This window comes from Phlebotomus papatasi, chromosome 1 (assembly GCF_024763615.1).
Source record: "Phlebotomus papatasi isolate M1 chromosome 1, Ppap_2.1, whole genome shotgun sequence".
Taxonomy (NCBI): Eukaryota; Metazoa; Arthropoda; class Insecta; order Diptera; family Psychodidae; genus Phlebotomus; species Phlebotomus papatasi.
Genome location: NC_077222.1, coordinates 32,773,981 through 32,795,684, shown reverse-complemented (window position 1 = coordinate 32,795,684; position 21,704 = coordinate 32,773,981). Strand labels below are relative to the sequence as shown.

Genomic DNA, 21,704 nt, shown 5'->3' with positions numbered 1-21,704 from the left:
TCTCTCACCATAAATCAATTCGCCATTGCAGCTTCCAGCTTGCAGATGCTGCAAAATTAATCGAAGACTGATATAAGTAAAAATTCGATAAAAATTCGGCAAAATAGAAATTGTTTTGGTTTTGGTGTAACTTGCGTGGGAGAGGAAGCCTTTGACTCAAAGTCTCAAACAATTCTAATCAATCGCCAGCCGGTAGAGTGCAAAATCCGCCGGAGCCAAGTTGCGTCTTTTCTAAGTGAAAAAAGCCACAAGTAGATTATTTTCTGACCTTTGGTAAGACAAATAATTGGAATTTCACTTAAATTTTCACTTTTTCCCCATCGATCGCGTCATAACACATTTTTCACGTCTGCACTTTTCGCACATAAAACGACACAATGGAATGTGTGAGGAGCAAAATCGATGATCAAGCAATTTTGGCGGGTGAAATACAGTCTTTATTTGTGACACACAATGAAGAAATCTCTTATTTTAAGACTAGGGAAATATTACTTGATCGACTCAGCAAGCTTGAAAATGCTTGGATTAGCTTTTATATGAACCACAAAGAACTTAAGAGAAGTTCATTCAACGATGATAATAATTATTTTAAGAGTATTTTCCATTCGATAAAATCGTTATATTTTGAAATGAAATCATCAATTGAGCGCAAGTTCATTGATCTTGGATCTCTTGAAAATATTTCAGAAGAGAAATATTTAAATTTAACAATTTACGAAGATCAATCTGAAATCCCAAATTCGCCCTATGGGCAGCAAAATCCAAACTTTTCAGTGAAGGGAGGTAAGTCTCCACCCGCACTATTCACGTCTCATATAGAAGAGACACATTTCAATGAGCATCAGGTAGAAGAAATTTCACAAAATGTTTCTCAAAATGAGGGTCTTCCAGAAAGTTCGTTGGTTCGCAAAGACAATGCAGTTTCATTGGAGCTCTTGGAATATCAATACCCGGTACAAAGGGTGCAATCGCGACATTTGTTGGTTCAAAAAGACAACATAGTTCTTCCAGGACTCACAAAAAGTCAATATCCCTCTCAAATTGAAAAATCCTCTGAACATTCATTGGTTCAAAAAGACAATGGAAATTCAGAGAAATTCTCGGGATATAAATGCTCAGAACAATTAATGCCATCGGGACAAACATTGGTTCACTACGACAATGTTTCCTTCGGGTTTAATAAAAAGCTTTCTTTGCCATCGGGACAATCATTGGTTCACTACGACAATGTTTCCTTCGGGTTTAATAAAAAGCTTTCTTTGCCATCGGGACAAACATTGGTTCACTACGACAATGTTTCCTTCGGGTTTAATAAAAAACTTTCCTTGCCATCGGGACAATCATTGGTTCACTATGACAATGTATCCTTCGGGTATGTAGGACAGTCAGTTCGTTCAAATTTTAATTGGATAAAAGCGGGATATACGATTGATAATTACAATATTGAGTTATTCAATAATTCAGGATTTCTTTGCAATCCTAAAAATACTTGGTTGTCATCAGAAGATCCAACCGTGGTTCATAAAAGCAATCACTCTTTGGGACATCAGTGCCCACCTCAAATTTCCGGGATGCATCCAGGGAACAAGTTGGTTCATAAAGACAACGCATATTCTCTGGAATATTTGAGACATCAGCTCCCATCCCAAATTAATTGGGTGCCGCCAGGTTATCAGTTGGTTCATAAAGACAACAGATTTTCTTGGGAAAGTTCGGACCCTAATTTTAATCAGCAAAGGAAAAACAATATTAATATTCCACTTTATTACTCGACGCAGAAAGAAACAGTATTTCAGATTTCATGCTTTTCGCGTCCCAAAAAGACAAAACTCTCTTTAGGGTTGACGTCATTCAAGAAAAATAGAAGTGTACATCAGGGACACTCAAGACATCAGAGCCTATTTCAAAATCGCACTCACAAAACTCCTACAACCGCAGCGTTCAAGGATTATTATGTCAATGACACAATAATGGGAGTAGATCCTTTAAACCTGGTAACATTTAATCCTCGCGACTTATTGTTACAAAATGAATTCATGAAAATTCGAACATTACCGAACAATTCTCGGGAACTGCTTTCAATAATTTCACAATCTCAGAAAAGATATAAGAAATTAAATTTTGCTGATCGTAATGCAAGCAGTGCATTTGATACTGTTTGGTGTCCACTAACGGACAATTTTAAATACAAATCTAATTTTCTTTCAATTGGTAGAATTACCGCAAGTAAGATCCATTCGGATATTACTTCCATGTTTGATCCTTTGGGATGTTTGGCTCCGGTCGTTTCATATGCCAAGCATATAAGAAGACAACCCAGTCGTTCTAACACACCTAAAAATTCAAGGTTGCCCAAGGATATTCTCAAAGACTGGAGAACGCTCATACAAACGTTCCCAGGAATTGAAATGATCAAAGTTCCAAGATACATTGATTTTTCTTCTGGCGCTGAAGTACAACTTCACGCATTTTCCGATGCTTCCGAGACAGAGCTTGCAGCGGTTGTCTATGCACGGATTCTTCGCAACGATATTCAATCAGTGCATCTAATTGCTGTAGAATCACTTATGTGTTCTATCACAAGTAATACAACTTTGCCAAGATTAAAATTAAGAGCAGCTCTTTTGTCGGCAGAACTTATGCAAATGATAGAGCAAACCATGAATCTTGATAAGATCGATAAATTTGCTTGGACAAGTTCGCGAGAAGTATTGGCATGGATCGCTCAAGATTCATCTACTTGGTTAGGTTTTGTATCCTCCAGAGTAGCAAAAATTCATGAATTAACCGACAAATCTCGTTGGAATGAAATTCAGGAAAATCCTGTATCATGGGTGGGACAAGGTATCCGTCCATCCCCACTCAAAGAAAATCAAACAATGGGTAGCAGGTCCTTCGTGGCTACGACGATCAGAATCCGAATGGCCAGATAAAGAGGATGAGCATTTAAGAGCAGCAGATAGAATTGCAATGGAAATGTCATCTTCTTTAGTTCCTTTAACTTACTACGAAGAAATGGAAGTAGTAGAAGCTATATTGAAGGAAATGAGAACGTAAAATAATCTGTTTTCTATTCAATCCTTTTGTTCTGTGGTTTTGGCAAATTTCCTTCGGAAAGGATTACCTTTTTCAGATTGACAGATATTACCCGAACATTTTTTTCAAATAAATAATTCCAAATATTTTTAATTATTGTGGATTTGGGAGACTTCCTGAGGGGAAAGATTTTTCAATGATAATCCTCTGGGCAATTTAATATTTTTATTGAATCATTTTCTTTTCTAATCCACGCAAGGACTTTCATTAAAGCTTTTTTAACAATGCAAAATAATTGAATAGTGTTTGACATAGTTAAGCCATAGCAGCGACATTCTTGAAGGATAGAGAAATTTCTATTTTCAAAATAATTTATTGACAACAAGAAAGATGCAAGGTATATTGCGTTGTCCTATTTTTAATTAATTAAAAATAAATGAGCTAATTCAGTCACAATTTAAAACTATGAGGATCAGACCTAAAGACCATAATCAATTGGCATTGAAGCTTTAGTCCAAAGGAAGCAGTTCTCTTTTATGTGATCTGTTTATCATCGCATGGAAAAATGCACCCCAGAATTGCAGTTAAAGTGTATAGCTTGTTATGCAATAAATGATCTTGGTGGAAGCAATCCATGTATCTTTAAAAGTAAAAACTTTATGATGCTGTAATATAGATAGACTATTTCAAGATTGCGGTTCAAGCAGTCATCAATCTTTTGGACTAGTACAAGATAATATGCAGTTTATCAACATTAGGGTGAAACTGTGAGGGATTCATCATTTAGATTATCATCATCGATTAACAACTGAATATTCAACGGAGATGCTATATCATCAGATTCTTCAAAGCTTCAAGCTGAAAAGCTGTATGCAAGTTGCAGTTAGAGTTCACGATTACTCTTCATGCAAACCCAAACATCAATACGCATTTCATTTGCGTGGTAGATTAACTCTACAAGTGAAAATATCGGAGCAGTTCACATCTGTGAACATCAAGGAAGCTTCAATATAAATCAGTAAATGATAAGGATTTCTAAATTATCAATTTCACAAGTTGATTTTGATAATATTTTTTGGATACTTCATTGAGGTAGTTCCAGACAATAAGTCTACTAATATAAATCTAGTGGTGAATGCTTCATTCAAATTATAGCTTCATAATTCCACTATAATCATTTGGCTTGACATCAAGTTAGTGCCAACAATATGCAGGAAGAAAAGTATTTGATCTTCTTGCATTTATATAAAATTTCAACATATTGTCGAGTACAATACGTAATTGATCATACAAAATCATGTGAGCCTACTACGAAGAAGAGGTCTTCAATTCCCAAGGACATCGTACAACAAAGCTTCATCACTCTTAAAGAAATCGTGTTGGACATCCAAATCAACATTATCCTGAGTGGAGTGAACATCCTCATCTTCTCGCCCGTTCCGGCCCCAAGATGTTCAGACCTGAACATGGCTTTCGCTAATTTATCTCATCTTTAATCCGATCTTGTGAGGAAATAATTTATATTTAATCAATAATTCCCCAACTAAAGTATTTTTACTACTTTTTAAATATACGCACAAGAAGTTTCATTAATTAACTGTCAATAGTTTGCTGAATATTAACAATTAAAGTTGTAATGTTTTTTCTTAACTTTACCATAGGTCAGTATATCTATACATGTGACTGTGTAGATATACACAACCGATTGAATTTGCCTAGTCATTATATATGAAATTAATTTCTCCCATTTCTTCCTACACTTTCGGAGGCGTGCACTTTTATGCACTTTTTCCCCAATTTTCTCCCACCTCAATTTGTATATTTTAATACTAAGTACCTTTGTATAAATAGGCAATTATGCCGAATAAAGACACCTTTTGATCATAAAACCCCGAAGACTTCTCATTGCGGAGCTAAGCATAGAAACCCATATTTGGGCGATGCTGTAGGAGTTTTAAGAGAAAGAGGTCAAGACAAGCAGTTAAGTGAAGTTGAGAGAAGTAAGACTTCTAAAATCCCTAGCAGATAAACTCCAGAGGACTAAGTAGCCGAAGGAGTTACCAGAGACATCAACATTGAGTAAGATATTCCTCCCAAGAATAATTTTTGTGAGACGCTTTGCGCTCCTGAAATTATTCTTCTCCCCCCATTTCAAGTGTAGCGATACACGCTCCTTAAATTGGGTCCTAGCTCACGGGAGCACATCCCTACACTTCCCCTTTATCAGCTCTGCCACTGAATACTGACATCATACATAGACATCTCTTGATAATACGATCAAATGATCTTTATGTAATTTATCTAAAAACTATTTTTCATGCAGCGAATTTAGAATCCCAATTTTCAAATAAACTGACAATCGCAGATGTTATGCATTTCTATACAATTGTGGGATTATTCGAAATACGATCTCCTGTATCATGCATATAGTAAAAGAATTAAAAGATAAATGAAAAATTATTATTGAGTGCAAAATTTCATGTCTTGTGTGTGAACTCTTTTGAACGCAAGTGAGGAAAGAATGGAAAAAGTGTTAGATTTCTGACAACTTTGTATTACAATAATTGGCATTAAGGAATTTTTCCTAAATAGCCCCAAAATTTTTTTGAACAAAATGATTCAAAGTGATTGATGTTTTCTTTTATGATAATTTAACAAGTATAAAAAAAAATCTTTTAAAAATGTACAGTATTTACCTAAGAATTTGACTAAATGGGGAAAAGGAAGTGGAATGAAATAAAATCGAAACCGACTTTTCGTAAATAAAAAGTAACTTCAGTTGTTGTAATTTAGAAAAAATGTACTACTTACCCCTCACATCCTACTTCTACACTTTTTTCTAAGATGTGAACATGACATGTCCGAACATGTTTCTACGGATATGAAACAAATATTTTGCACACGTCTGCATAATTTTCTCGGAAAATTTCGTTAGTACGATCAAAAGATCCTAAATTATTTTAGAGAAATTTTAGCAATTAGAAGAAAAAACTTTTATTTGTATGTCAGATTTAATAGTGAGTGGAGGTTAAATTCTCAGTGAAAAGTAATAAGTCGCAAAAAAGTTGTCTGAAAATATGAAAACCCAAGAAAGATCACATCAAGTTCCAAGTATAATAAAGGAAAAGCAGCGGTTCAACAAATATAATCCTGATCCTTCTGAAGAACTTCGCAAGGAAGAGGAAAAATGTGCAAAAAATCGACATCAAAATACAACTCCTGAACTACTGAATGCATACACCTACTTTCTAAATCGAACATGTACATTGTTTATCATGATCGGGTTTTCTCCAGAGAATTTTTCACCAGTTGCTAAAATATGTGCCGTAAGCTACTGGGATGGGATTGACGCTGTAGAATTCACCCAAAATACATGGACAACGTTCTGTGCCAGCAAGCAAACTTTAAGAAAATTGTTGGGAGAGGATGCTGGAAAGGATGATGCTAATATGGAACTTGAGCTGCTGAATATTCAACTTGAAAACTGCATGAACATTAGTAGTTACTGCGCTGTGGAAAATTCCGAACTACTTATTCTCAGCCAAAATAATGGAATTGATCGTTTATCTCTAAATATTGCAGAATTTGAGAAATTAATGTTACTTTCTGAATTTATAATGCAACTTTGATTTACAATAGTTCTGTACAGTGGTATGTACGGGAATATTTTGAGAGATACAGCAATGTTTGTAAATCTTTAGGTGTGCAAAGATTGGAAAATTATAATTTTTCAAACAGCAATACTTTTGATCCACCAGTCAATTATTTTCGCCTGTTTCATGAAATGCCTTTTGTAGCAAGTAAATCAAATATTTCTTAAAATGTAACATGTGTATAAAAATCAAATGATGTCAAATAAAAAGATGAGAAAACGTAAATGTAAATTGTTTTAATCTTGTATATTTGCAATCTGAATCCTCTTAAGATAAGAAGAATGAAGAAAAAAATGAAACTTCAATTGCACAGGGTTATGCATTATGCCAATATTTATCTATACCAACATTCCCTTTTCATCTCGACATATTAGGTGTGATTCCTTCATAATCACACCTATTTGCTATGTGAGCAAGATTAAAGTCAATGAAATAAAATTATTTGTGAGAATTTTGTCTTGTTGTGAAAAGAAATTGTTTTACAATGAATTATTTCAACATCACACAATGTTTCATCTATGCATCAAGAAAAACACGACATATTTCATTGATGCATCATGAAAAAAATCAATATGAAAATGCACTGAAAAATTTTACCAACATAAAAAAATCTGCAGAGAGATATCATATTTTTATCATCTTGCATTTTTTCTGCATCAAAATATTTTCTTCACGTGAAAAAAAATCTTCAAAGTGGCGTCTGTCATTTTTTCTCAACGTAATCTGATTTTTTCTTTGCAGCATTAGCAGGATTGTTTTAATTACATTTTATAGCACAATCAAAATGATTGTATCGAACTTCTTTGACAAAATCTACTCGATTGCATGCAACTACTTTTAAACAATTCACATGATTCCTCATGTTGATGGCAACATAAAAACAAAAATAATGATACTTTGATCAGATGCGAAAGAAAACTCATTTCATTGTTTTACAATCAATTTTATTTATAACTTAGTCGGTTGTAGTTTTTCATTACACAAAAAAATGTTGACTTCATTTTTGTTTTCTTCACGAGAAATATATTCTTGTAGTCTCAACGTATGGCTCTCGGCATATAGGGCAATGTCTTGTTTTTGAAGCACATCCTTGACAAGCAGCAACGTGTCCACAAGGTAGGAAAGCGGTATCGTATTCATTGTTGTAGCATATTTTGCAGATTTTATGTGATTGCTGTACAATATCGTATTCTGCTTCTACATTATCACAATTCAAAATTTGATCGCCAAAGAATATCTCGAACAAATTATCAATTGTATTTTCATCATTAGTGTTAAAGAATTGTACCATCAATTGTTTTTTCTCCAAAATAGTCATGCTTTTTTCATTTTTCATTTTTCTTGAAATTTTTTCCACTACACCGCGACGTAAAATCTCATTTTTTGTTTTCGTAAAGTAGGCCGATCATTTTGCGCTATTGTCTTTTTATGTAAAATAAATTGCACCAAATCAGACTCTGATTTTTCTTTTGCCAAAGCTTCTGCTAATTGTCTCAAGCTGTGCGTACTCATTGCGATATAGATTTTTTCTGAGTGATTTTTTAAGATACACCATGTTAAATAATTGTGAAAAATGTTTGTAATGAACAATTTTCAACGAAAGAAAGAAAGGGGAGAGGGATTTTTGGGTTAAAAACGCTCTAAATTTATACTTTTAACTTTTTATTGCAAATGATATAGAAAATTATACATCACTACTAGAATTTTCAGATGAATATACATGATCTGAAGCAGGTTTCCTAGAATAATATAACGTTTGTTCCTCCAAATCAGATAAAAAATCTTCCACAGGTACTTGATCTCCTTCTGAATCAGTCACATATTCTACAAGGTAAAGAATTTTCTCCTGTTTTTCAAAGTATTTTTCTGTGAGCTTATCTTTTCTTTTACACATGAGTTGATCTTCAACTTCTTTGTTAGACTCCTCTACCTCACTCCTTTGAATTTTGTGTAACTTCTCGGAAGCTATGTCACGTTCCATTTAATTTAAAATTTCTTCTATCCAAGATGGCGGGTCATCGGAATGTGGTCTTTTTCGTGTAAATCTTTCCAAAACTTTCTCAGCTTCTTCTTTCGTAGGATTATGATTTATCAAAAACTGCAAAACAGTTTACGTCAAATACACTTTTTATGAATTTTTTTATTAAAAAATATGGAACTCACCATGTTATTCTTTCGTAAAACAAACTTATTGGTTTGACTGTCGATATAGAATAACAACAATTTTACACACTTGGTTGAAATATCCAGTTCAAGTTATGCATCACTTAAAAAATTATCCAATATTGCGAAATTTAAATATTATTTTTCACACGTGCAATGAAAAATGTCTCATAAAAGTTTCAAAATTGTACGATATTTTACTGAAAAAACACCATACGTGATAAAAAGATGAAATTTGAGATTTTCCCTCTTTGTATGCACTAGGACATGTTTCGAACAAGACTTGATGGCCCTAGTAAAATACACTTACACGATCACAACTTTTCTTGGAAAAAATCCATTCCCAGTTGAAATATGATCCTCTGCACACGTGCAATTAGGAATTTTTTAATAAAAATACTAAATTCCGGAATGATTTCCTGGAAAAGCATCATTTGCAACAAAAAAATGAAATTGGAGATTTTCCTTTTGCATGGACATGTTTCAAACCTCTCCTGTAGAATCCACGAAAATCGTTTTTTTAGCGCACATATTCTTGATTTATGAGTGTCAAAAACGTGTAGATCCAAAATTTGGGCCCGACCTGAGGAGGTCGCATTTCGCATTTCATCTCGGACAAAATGCACATACACCAATTGTACTGGGCAGACACCCCCCTCCCATACCTCTATACCCCCCCAACCCCTTCTCAGAATCCGATGACGTCATATTTAACTTTTGCATTAAAATTTACACATTACACTCATATTTTAACGTCATATGGTGAGTTCCATATTTTTTAATAAAAAAATTCATAAAAATTATATTTGACGTAAAGTGTTTTGCAGTTTTTGATAAATCATAATCCTACGAAAGAAGAAGCTGAGAAAATTTTGGAAAGATTTACACGAAAAAGACCACATTCCGATGACCCGCCATCTTGGATAGAAGAAATTTTAAATAAAATGGAACGTGACATAGCTTCTGAGAAGTTACACAAAATTCAAAGGAGTGAGGTAGAGGAGTCTAACAAAGAAGTTGAAGATCAACTCATGTGTAAAAGAAAAGATAAGCTCACAGAAAAATACTTTGAAAAACAGGAGAAAAATCTTTACCTTGTAGAATATGTGACTGATTCAGAAGGAGATCAAGTACCTGCGGAAGATTTTTTATCTGATTTTGAGGAACAAACGTTATATTATTCTAGGAAACCTGCTTCAGATCATGTATATTCATCTGAAAATTCTAGTAGTGAGGTATAATTTTCTATATCATTTGCAATAAAAAGTTAAAAGTATAAATTTAGAGCGTTTTTAACCCAAAAATCCCTCTCCCCTTTCTTTCTTTCGTTGAAAATTGTTCATTACAAACATTTTTCACAATTATTTAACATGGTGTATCTTAAAAAATCACTCAGAAAAAATCTATATCGCAATGAGTACGCACAGCTTGAGACAATTAGCAGAAGCTTTGGCAAAAGAAAAATCAGAGTCTGATTTGGTGCAATTTATTTTACATAAAAAGACAATAGCGCAAATGATCGGCCTACTTTATGAAAACAAAAATGAGATTTTACGTCGCGGTGTAGTGGAAAAAATTTCAAGAAAAATGAAAAATGGAAAAAGCATGACTATTTTGGAGAAAAAACAATTGATGGTACAATTCTTTAACACTAATGATGAAAATACAATTGATAATTTGTTCGAGATATTCTTTGGCGATCAAATTTTGGATTGTGATAATGTAGAAGCAGAATACGATATTGTACAGCAATCACATAAAATCTGCAAAATATGCTACAACAATGAATACGATACCGCTTTCCTACCTTGTGGACACGTTGCTGCTTGTCAAGGATGTGCTTCAAAAACAAGACATTGCCCTATATGCCGAGAGCCATACGTTGAGACTACAAGAATATATTTCTCGTGAAGAAAACAAAAATGAAGTCAACATTTTTTTTGTGTAATGAAAAACTACAACCGACTAAGTTATAAATAAAATTGATTGTAAAACAATGAAATGAGTTTTCTTTCGCATCTGATCAAAGTATCATTATTTTTTTTGTTTTTATGTTGCCATCAACATGAGGAATCATGTGAATTGTTTAAAAGTAGTTGCATGCAATCGAGTAGATTTTGTCAAAGAAGTTCGATACAATCATTTTGATTGTGCTATAAAATGTAATTAAAACAATCCTGCTAATGCTGCAAAAAAAAAATCAGATTACGTTGAGAAAAAATGACAGACGCCACTTTGAAGTTTTTTTTTCACGTGAAGAAAATATTTTGATGCAGAAAAAATGCAAGATGATAAAAAATATGATATCTCTCTGCAGATTTTTTTATGTTGGTAAAATTTTTCAGTGCATTTTCATATTGATTTTTTTCATGATGCATCAATGAAACATGTCGTGTTTTTCTTGATGCATAGATGAAACATTGTGTGATGTTGAAATAATTGATTGTAAAACAATTTCTTTTCACAACAAGACAAAATTCTCACAAATAATTTTATTTCATTGACTTTAATCTTGCTCACATAGCAAATAGGTGTGATTATGAAGGAATCACACCTAATATGTTGAGATGAAAAGGGAATGTTGGTATAGATAAATATTGGCATAATGCATAACCCTGGTGCAATTGAAGTTTCATTTTTTTCTTCATTCTTCTTATCTTAAGAGGATTCAGATTGCAAATATACAAGATTAAAACAATTTACATTTACGTTTTCTCATCTTTTTATTTGACATCATTTGATTTTTATACACATGTTACATTTTAAGAAATATTTGATTTACTTGCTACAAAAGGAATTTCATGAAACAGGCGAAAATAATTGACTGGTGGATCAAAAGTATTGCTGTTTGAAAAATTAGAATTTTCCAATCTTTGCACACCTAAAGATTTACAAGCATTGATGTATCTCTCAAAATATTCTTGTACATACCACTGTACAGAACTATTGTAAATCAAAGTTGCATTTATAAATTCAGAAAGTAACATTAATTTTTCAAATTCTGCAATATTTAGAGATAAACGATCAATTCCATTATTTTGGCTGAGAATAAGTAGTTCAGAATTTTCCACAGCGCAGTAACTACGAATGTTCACGCAGTTGTCAAGTTGAATATTCAGCAACTCCAGTTTCATGTTGGCATCATCCTTTCCAGCATCCTCTCCCAATAATTTCCTTAAAGTTTGTTCATTGGCACAGAACGTTGTCCATGTATTTTGGGTGAATTCTACAGCGTCAATTCCATCCCAGTAGCTTACGGCACATATTTTAGCAACTGGTGAAAAATTCTCTGGAGAAAACCCGATCGTGATAAACAATGTACATGTTCGATTTAGAAAATAGGTGTATGCATTCAGTAGTTCAGGAGTTGTATTTTGTTGTCGATTTCTTGCATATTGTTCCTCATCCTTTCGAAGTTCCTCAGCAGGATCAGGATTATATTTGTTGAAGTGCTGCTTTGCCTTCATTACATTTGGAACTTGATGTGATCTTTCTTTTGTCTCCATATTTTCAGATAAGTTATTTTGTGATTTATCACTTTTCACTAAGAAAATGTCTTCCACTCATCAATAAATCAGGGATACAAATGAGACTTTTTTTCCAATGTTCAAATTCCTATAAAATATTTTAGGATCTTTTGATCGTACTGACGAAATTTCCCGAGAAAATTATGCAAACGTATGCAAAATGTTTGTTTCATACACGATGAAACATGTTTGGACATGTCATGTCATGTTCATATCTCAGAATAAAGTCTAGAGGTAGGATGCGAGGGGCAAATAGAACATTTTTCTAAATAACAAGTGAAGTTACTTTTTTTTAAATTGTTTTTCAATATAATAAATAAAATTTTGTTAAGATTTATTCAGGGGAGGATGAAGCTTTACGGTCAAGAACTAAAATTAATAGTATTCAGTGATGAAGTGCTAGTGAGTGCAAAGCTAAATTTCTTTTATCAGTGTAAGAACGCAAATGTTTGACTTTATTTTAGTGAGTATCGCTTGAATTTTATTTTTTATGCCTATTCTACTGAGAGTCATCTTAAAAAAATTGATCTTCTACTAAAGAAAGAGGATTTCATCTTCGATTTTGTGATATGTGCCACAGAAATAGACATAAATTTGATAATGAGTCATCAATGAAAAATGCATAAGTTAATTCAGCATCCCAGGTACCGAATTATAGAAGTGTATACAACATTTCATTCATAAAAATCAATTTTATATGAAAAGTCGGTTCCTATTTTATTTCACTCTGCTGCCATTTCTCCACATAATCAAATTCTTAGGTAAATATTGTACATATATTTAAAGATATTTTTCATTTTGCTAAATTATAATAAGAGAAAACACAAATCAATAATTCACTTTGAATAATTTTGTTCTGTAATGTTGTAAAAATTCTCTAATGTCAGAGAAAAAGAACATTGTAATACAAAGTTATGAGAAATCTAACACTTTTTCCATATTTTCCCACTTGCGATCAAGAGAGTTAAATGATTCATACACAAGACAAGAAATTTTGCCCTCATTGACATTTTTTTCATTCATCTTTTAATTCTTTTATTTGATGCATGATACAAGAGATCATTTTCGAATAATCCCACAATTGTATAGATATGCATAGCAACATCTTTGATCATCAGTTTGTTTATTTGAAAATTGGGGATCTTAAACCCAGATTCTTGAAATTTCATTGCAGTCATCATCTGATATAAGCAGAAATTCAATAAATTTTCACGAAATTTATCACTTCTTATCTGAAATAACTGAATGAAAAATATTTTTTAGACAAATTGCATAAAGATCGTTTGATCGTATCATCAAGAGATGTGAATGATGTCAGATATAATCAAGTAAGTGCAAAAGTATGATATTTTTCGGTAATTTATGTTACAATTTAAATAAAAAAGACAAATATTGCAAACAATATTGAAATACGCAAGCTCAAAAGTTGCATGCTTTGAAAAAAAACTGTTTACATGCAAATCTCAACTCAATGACGTTTCAATATCTATTGATCAATATCCAATGAAAATGGTTTAAATTGCATGACGGCATCAACATCATGCTGTTAACCAATGAAAATTATTGATAGTTCTTATCGTCAGTAAAATTAGTGAATATTGCGAAATTCCGCTCAATTTTACAATTATATTGCGCACTGCAAGACATTTTTCCATGTTGCTTCATTCCTCTGAAGGAATCAAATTGTCGCGCAAAGACTCATATAAATAGTCTCTCCCATATGGTCTCGAGCGCGCGAAAAGGTCTCAAATTGCATTTGCATTTTTCCACACTTGGACAGTGCATAAGCCAGAGACTAGAGAGAATCCCGCTTACTGCATAGGAAAGACTTCTGGCAAACCTTCTATCATGGCACGAGTGGCATAATGGATAAGGTGCTGGACTCGCAACCGAGAGGTCTGGTGATCAATTCCCATGGACGGCAGATCTTTTCACATACATTTGTATAGGGGAAAAAAAAATACATGAGAAAAAGTCCACCAAAGTAATTTCCGTTAATTCAAAATGACCATCAAAAAGCGCGCAATATCAAAAAGTTCAAAGTTCCAAAAAGTTCAAGATGGCCGTCTAGTGCATTGCATTTAAAAAAAATAACATCATTGTGCTCCACGGAGAGTTTTCATCAGCAAATGTAGTATGTACATCACTGTGCTCCACGGAGAGTTTTCATCAGCAAATGTAGTACCAACATCACTGTGCTCCACGGCAGACTTGTGGTATATACATCATTGTGCTCCTCGGCAGACTTATGGTATATTATATACATCATTGTGCTCCTCGGCAGACTTATGGTATATTATATACATCATTGTGCTCTCCATAACATCATCGTGCTCCATATTCAATTAAAATTATTAACCAAAAAATCAGATTCATGGTTCAGGGGATGGTAGCGGGGGGTGCGGGGGGCGGGGGAATCGGCCTGATTCCCACGCTGCTGTCCCCTTTCCTACGACATGTCCATGGAATGTCCGAGGACATTTACATCACGCTGCTGTCCCCTTACTACTCATTATGCTTATAAAATAAAACGTGTAACGCATGATGTTGGAATTCATCAGTCTCGTGCGATTAACCAGGCGCCCCCACTTCAAGTTGCATACAACTAACGTCTGATTCACGCGACTAAATGGAAATTTTCTACATTTCTCCACAATCTGCATTTGAACCGATATTGTTGTGGCATTCATGAGAGAATTTCCGCGATGCCAATTGAGTGTTTTCATTGAGAATTCCCGGCGCAAAGTGGACAATTTATGCTCAATTTGCAACTAAGAGATTATCAATCGATCTTTTGCACCTCTAGCGATCATTTCTAATTGATTAACTCACCTCATAGACGAGCCAAACACTGAGAAGCACTTGGATGGCATTGTAGACAATGAGTGTGTTCTTCAGTTGCAGTGGCTTCCGATCTTTCATAAATCGAGGCCCAGCATAGATACAGAAATAGAGGTAGGTGACCAATATTGTGAAAAGTGGTCCCACCGAACCAGACAGGAACCAATCTTTGGTGCGGGGATCTATATAGAAAAAAAGAAATCACTCGTGTTTGTTTTCATTTGCATTGATTGCCATAAAAAAAAGATCATGGCTAAACCAGTTTATTAATGACTATGTAGAGAGAAGAGTTTTTAAACCTTGTTGTCATTTATGAAATTATTCACTAAACTCTCAGTATTTTAATTCATTTTATCGAAAATAACGAATTATTTTTAGTTTTTTGTATATCTGTCAAAGTGACATTAATTTCCAGTCATTTTGACAGTAAAAATGTCAGTTTGAAATTGACTTTTGCATTAACAACAGAAATTTAATGCAATAACATTACCGAACTAATATTTCATGAAATTAAAATACTTAAATTCTCGGATGATAATCTCCACAGACATCCTATTGTTGCGTCGCAATTTTAACCAGAATTCCCGAAGAGCAACCCAATGAGGCATTTTCTATCAATGTACATGTCATTTGCTAATTTTTGCGTGGAATGTCAAATGTTGACACATCCAAAAAATGTTGACCATGCATAAGATCATGATAAAATCATCGGAATGTCACCCAATTTGATCAGTTGTCTCAAGAAATTCGATCAAGTCCAATAAAATCGAGTTACTTTTCCTTTTTAGGTGTCCAGCATGCTGTCAGACTCTTAAATATTTTTTTATAGATGCGCAACATGTTTTTTTTTGTTAAACTTGTTTCTTCTCAGACAATATGAGCCACAGACACGCGATCGTGCAGCAATTACAATCTGTACACAGCAATTGCACTTCAGAGGAAACACTCTTCCAACTTCACTCTCGACGATCTTGGAGTCGCATTTGTGAGACTCAGGGGGTTTCCTAATTTAAATGCACAACACATCACGTCTTTTTGCCAGAATTTAATTGATTTTTTGGCGCGGGAAAGTTCTTAACATTCAGATGATTTCATTCGCCTTTCAGTGGAAAGGTACATGTGATAAAAATCTTGTGTGATTTATTGCAACACTTCGGAATTGAGAATTTCTTTTTGAGTTATTATTCCGAAATCATTGACTTTGGGAATTTTCTATCCACTTTTTTATGAGTTAACATGATATTCGCAAGATTATCTAATGATTTAACTTGTTAATATTCAAGGGTCATATCACTGAAGCAAGATTGACTGCAAAATAATGTGTTCTAAACTGACTTCGTATGAATTTCTTAATGACCCCGGCATACCTTCTAGATCAGGAAAATTTCACGAAATCAAAATTCGCATGCCTTTCTCTCTCACACGTTCTGCACATGTCTACCTCATTCTTTCACACTGCAACTTTGACTGAGTGAGCTAAATTGAATTTGGAGTGAAGTTTAAAAGAAGAATAAGAGTGCGAAATAATAAGATAGAGATATTACAAAGCGTGTGAGAAAGAAAGATATTCGAATTTCGACTGCTTGAAATTTTCCTGATATAAAAGGTGTGCAGAAGCCATAATTACCTAAATTCAATTTATACTGACCAAATGGATAATTTTTACTGACATAATGTAGTGGTTGTACTGAGCATAGTAATGTTTTTATTTCTCTACTGACCAAACAAGATTTTTTGCTGTACGTATATATCTATTTTCATTACTGACCATATGTGATTTTTACTGACAAAATTTGGGTTTTCTGCTGATAAAATTTGCTTTGCTTAATTATTTATTAACCAATTTTTTTATTAATTTAATGACTTTATGTTTGTTCTTCTAACAAAACGAGATTTTTAATTACCGAAATATAACTTTTTAGAGAAACGAATTACGATTTTACTATATATTTTTTTTCCTGACCAAATTTAAGTTATGTACTAACCAAATATAAATTAATTTTTTGATTTTCTGTGTATTTTTGTTACTTTTTAAATCGTTTCTTTTTTGCTAATGGAACGAAATTTTGTTATTACCAGAATATGGATCTTATGACTCTTATCTTAGATTATGAATCTTGGACTAAAGACGATTGTACTGAATACCTTACTGACCAAATTTGGCTCTTCTATTGATGAAATTTGATATATTTACTGGTCAAAAGGAGATCTTTTGATTGATTAAATGTGTTTTTATTGATCAATTGTTTTATTTCATTTTTTTCAATTTTTTTATTACAAAAATATAACTTTTTTTTTTACAGATTAAGTACGATGTGACTATAAATAATTCCTTTTGGCCGAATTTAGTTTTTCTTCTGGACCAATTTTATTTCTTTTTGACCAAAGATTTTTTTTAACGCATCAAATGTGACTTTTTATTGATAAAATTTCATTTATTTATTGCCCAGATTTTAATTATTTTACTGTATATTTTTTTCTCTTACTAAATTTATTTTTCGCTGATTAAACGCATTTTTAATGCCACTATATACGTTAAAACGGCGGTGGTCGCTAATACTCAAACATGATATTCTTTAATCTCTGTATCGCTCAACTATGCTTTCAAGAGGACTAGCCCAAAAGCGGTTAGATATTAATAAATTGAAATTGAAATTGATTTTACTAACAAAATTGTATGTTTTTATTGACTGAAATTACATTTATTAATTGGCTTTAGACCCATTGGACGAACATTTTATTTTTCGGCTATACATCTTAGTCACAAATTAACGTTATATTAGTTTAACACTAAACCTACCGACCGTTTTTGGTCGTTTTTCGGTCAAATGACAAACCGCGGTAGGGTAGGATACTCAACAAATTTGTCTTTTGTGTGCAAACAATTAATATTTAAACACTGAAAAATATATTTCATGAAGATATATTTTAAAAAATTCATAAATTTTGACAGTGACATTGTACCGTTAAAATATGTGCTAATTTAAACCGGTCAATTTGACCGAGTCTTGGAAGGTTTAGTGCTAAAAAAATAAATATTTTAATAAAAAAATGTGAATAAATATTTTCGCAAATTAAGATTTAGTTTGTTAAGTCACCGACGGACCTCATCGTATGGAAATTTTTTTTTTTAAATTCAAATTACACTTACACATTTAGCACTTAAATTGAATTAACCTGAATTGATCAGGTTATTATTATTAATATTACTATACATTCAGGTTGTGATGCTTAAAAGAAGAATAAGAATGCGAAAGAGTGGAATACACCTATACAAAATGTTTGAGAAAGAAAGGAATATGAATTTAGATTTCATGAATTTTTTCTGAACTAAAAAGTGCACTATAGAGTTATTAATTAATCATTTTATAATTTAAAAACTTAATTTTGTATAATATAATATTCTAAATAGTAAGTAAAATATTTTTAAATAATACACATTTGAAAATTTAAAGTAATAAGGAAATTAAACTGAAAATCAGTTGTTATGTTTCTGATACACCTTTTAGCTCGATATAATTTCATGAAATCAAAATGCGCATCTCTTTCTTTCTCAAAAGATTTGCATAAGTGTATCCCTACTCTTTCAGTCTCAAAATTAGATTGAACTAAATTGAATTTGTTATGACATTCAAAAGAAGAAGAAGAGTCCGAAAGAGTCGGATAGACATATGCAAAACGTTTGAGAAAGAAAAGGATGTGAATTTTGATTACACGTAATTTTCCTGATCTAAAAAGTGTGTCAGAACAATTAAAAATCAAATCTTATCTAAATTTTATTATTAGTTTTAAAAACTTTCCAAAGTTAACTAGTTTTGCTTAGTTTATTATGCCTTGTGATGCTTTTTATATCGGAGAAATTTCTTTAAAACAAAAGGATCTTCCTTTCGTATAAAGGTCTTGCTCATCCTGTTCTATTTTTCTTCAAGATCACGTGATGGATAACCTGATCATCAAACCAAATACAATTTAGATTTCAGCGTGAAAAAATGAAACAGATTAGGTAAAGTGCCCTCAAGTCGACCGGTTCTTTAATTAATAATAATAATAATAATTAATCTTAGATCATACGCCAAATATTAGTGCAAATATAAATAAACTGAATAAATAATTCTACCGGTCGAATTGAGGAACAGGTCGACTTGAGGGAACTTTACCTTATTTTAGTTTTTGGCCGCTGAATTGTCTATTTCAAAATTATCTATTAATAAAATCAATCAAATTTATTAATTTATCCGATATGTCAATATTCAAGAAAATATTTGTATTGAGCCGTGGACACCATTTAAAATAGAATATGAATTTGGAAGTTCAAGAAAGTCATAGACAAGTTTTAGGAAAGAAAAAAAAACACAGGAAGGGAAAATGCCCAACTGCATGATTTGAAGCTTCGTAATGACTAAATTTTCCTATGTTTCTTAATAAATGTGTCTCTGCAACATATTTGAAACCTGGACACTTTATCCTAGTTTTCAAAATTTGGGTGCGACAAGTCAAATTTATTTAGAAACATAGGACAAATTTAGTCATTATGAATCTTGGGATCATACGATTTATGGTCACTTTTCCCTACTTAGAACACTATTTTGTATATCCAGAAAAGTATTTTTTAAATTTATAAAGTTGTTTATTGATTTCACAAAATTGCAAACTTTTCCTGTGTCCTTGGAATTTAAGGTAGAATGACAAAAATAATTTGATTATTTTAATTGCAAAACCGTGTTTCTTGCAATTCACGAATGCTAAATAGATTTGAATAGAATTCAGGACAGTAACTTTAACATTTTCAGTAATGAAAATGAGAATCAATTTACTTGTGATTAAAAAGTCTAATGGACTTCTTCCCTTTTTTTGCCACATTACTTTTTCTCTCTATTTCCCATTCATTAAATTTTCATGCTTCCGCCAAAGTGAAAATTCTCGTTCAATTACCATGTGAATGTTTTTAGCACATCGTTGTTTTTGTTCTTTCAATCTGATAAACCCCCGCTGAAAAAATGCTTTATATTTATTCTTATGTGGAACTTAAGAGTTGTAATTGTCACATGATTAACCTTGATCAAACACTTCAACGGTTAAGATTGTCGTTGGGATATTTCATATTTTATAATCATTTTTTCTTTCTAGCCATTGCATGCGACAATACATAAAAAAGCACTTTGTAATCATGGGGGAAGACTTAATGTTGGCTTTTAGCCAGTCAACGCAGCAAATAAAACTGCAATTTGATGATTTTGATGCTGCAGCATCTAACAATTAACCTAATTATGGAAGTATTTAGTAAGAAACATTTATTTGAGTGGTACGTTTTTTGGTTGATAGCTCATGGTTTTTAAAATCAAAGACCAAAGGCTAAATGCAAATTTAAGTCCAAATGGAATTAATTTTGTTGATCCGATAAGTTGAATCACAATTGTAAAGTTATGTACACCATCCGTTCTAAATCTAAATTATTCTTAGTCTGTCTGATCATTTTTGGCTAGACGTTTAATTTTATTTATTATTGGAAAAGACCTTTTGATTGTTTTCTTTCGTAGAATCACGTCTAACAAACTTGGATTTTCCACATGACTATTGCTTTTTTTACTTTTACGTTAGTATTACTCTTTTACACGTGGAAAAAATGTTTTAAAATAGAGGGAAGTAGCGCAGCTTTCAATTGGGGCGGCTTTGAAATTGGGCTTTTCTCTCCTAAACAAACCATTTGTGAAACTAAAATACGTTTTGATAAGACTCAATTCCATTAAAAAAAATAGGAGGAAAAACTCCAATTTCAAAGACGCCTCAATTCAAAGGTACCTCGCTTCCCCCTAATAAGGCAACTGTTGCTTTCACTTTATATTTTTCAAAACTATTCGTGAAGGAATTGTTCTTTGAACATAATGAGATTACAAGCAGAAATTAAACCAAATGAAGAATGTGACACATCCACCACAGGAAAATGCACAGATTGTCGTACCCTCAATAATGTGAATTAAATTGTTAATGAAGACCCTTGTTAAAATTCATCGTTTTTCAAATTTTCGATATTTTTTCTACACTAGATTTTCTACATTAAATTTAGGTTAATTTATAAATGCTTTATGGGTTCATTTTATTTTTCTGTTGCGTAAATTATTAAATTTTAACTAATTACTAATTTCCTATTTATAAGTAGGTATAAGTAGGTATTTATAGTAAACAAGAAATGAATCATTAATTTTTAAGACTCTTTGGAATGAATTAAATTGTACTGTCTCTAAATTTAGAATGAATGCATATACTTCACTTATTAGTGTATCACAAAAAATAAACGTTTATAGGTCATTTGCTTCTTATTTCATTCAATGAGCTCTTGAACCTCTTAAATTACTAAATGATCTTTTAAGGGCTCTTGACGCTTCAACAATGTTTACTAATATCAGCTCCCACTCATTATGCCATTAAATCAAATTTTATTCGCCGACTGAAGGCGATGATCTTTTGCATATTGAAATTTTTACTA

The 21,704-nt window shown here is 32.4% G+C and overlaps 1 protein-coding gene across 4 annotated transcripts in view; it reads right to left on the bottom strand.

Moving 5' to 3' along the window:
• Positions 1 to 21,704, bottom strand: part of LOC129798846 (elongation of very long chain fatty acids protein 7-like) — a 147,029-nt gene that overhangs the window by 40,008 nt on the left and 85,317 nt on the right. For all 4 annotated transcript variants that reach the window (XM_055842250.1, XM_055842251.1, XM_055842253.1 and 1 more), the window contains one exon: positions 15,212 to 15,402. In XM_055842250.1, the coding sequence (XP_055698225.1) occupies positions 15,212 to 15,402 (191 nt within the window). The remainder of the gene's footprint in view (positions 1 to 15,211; positions 15,403 to 21,704) is intronic.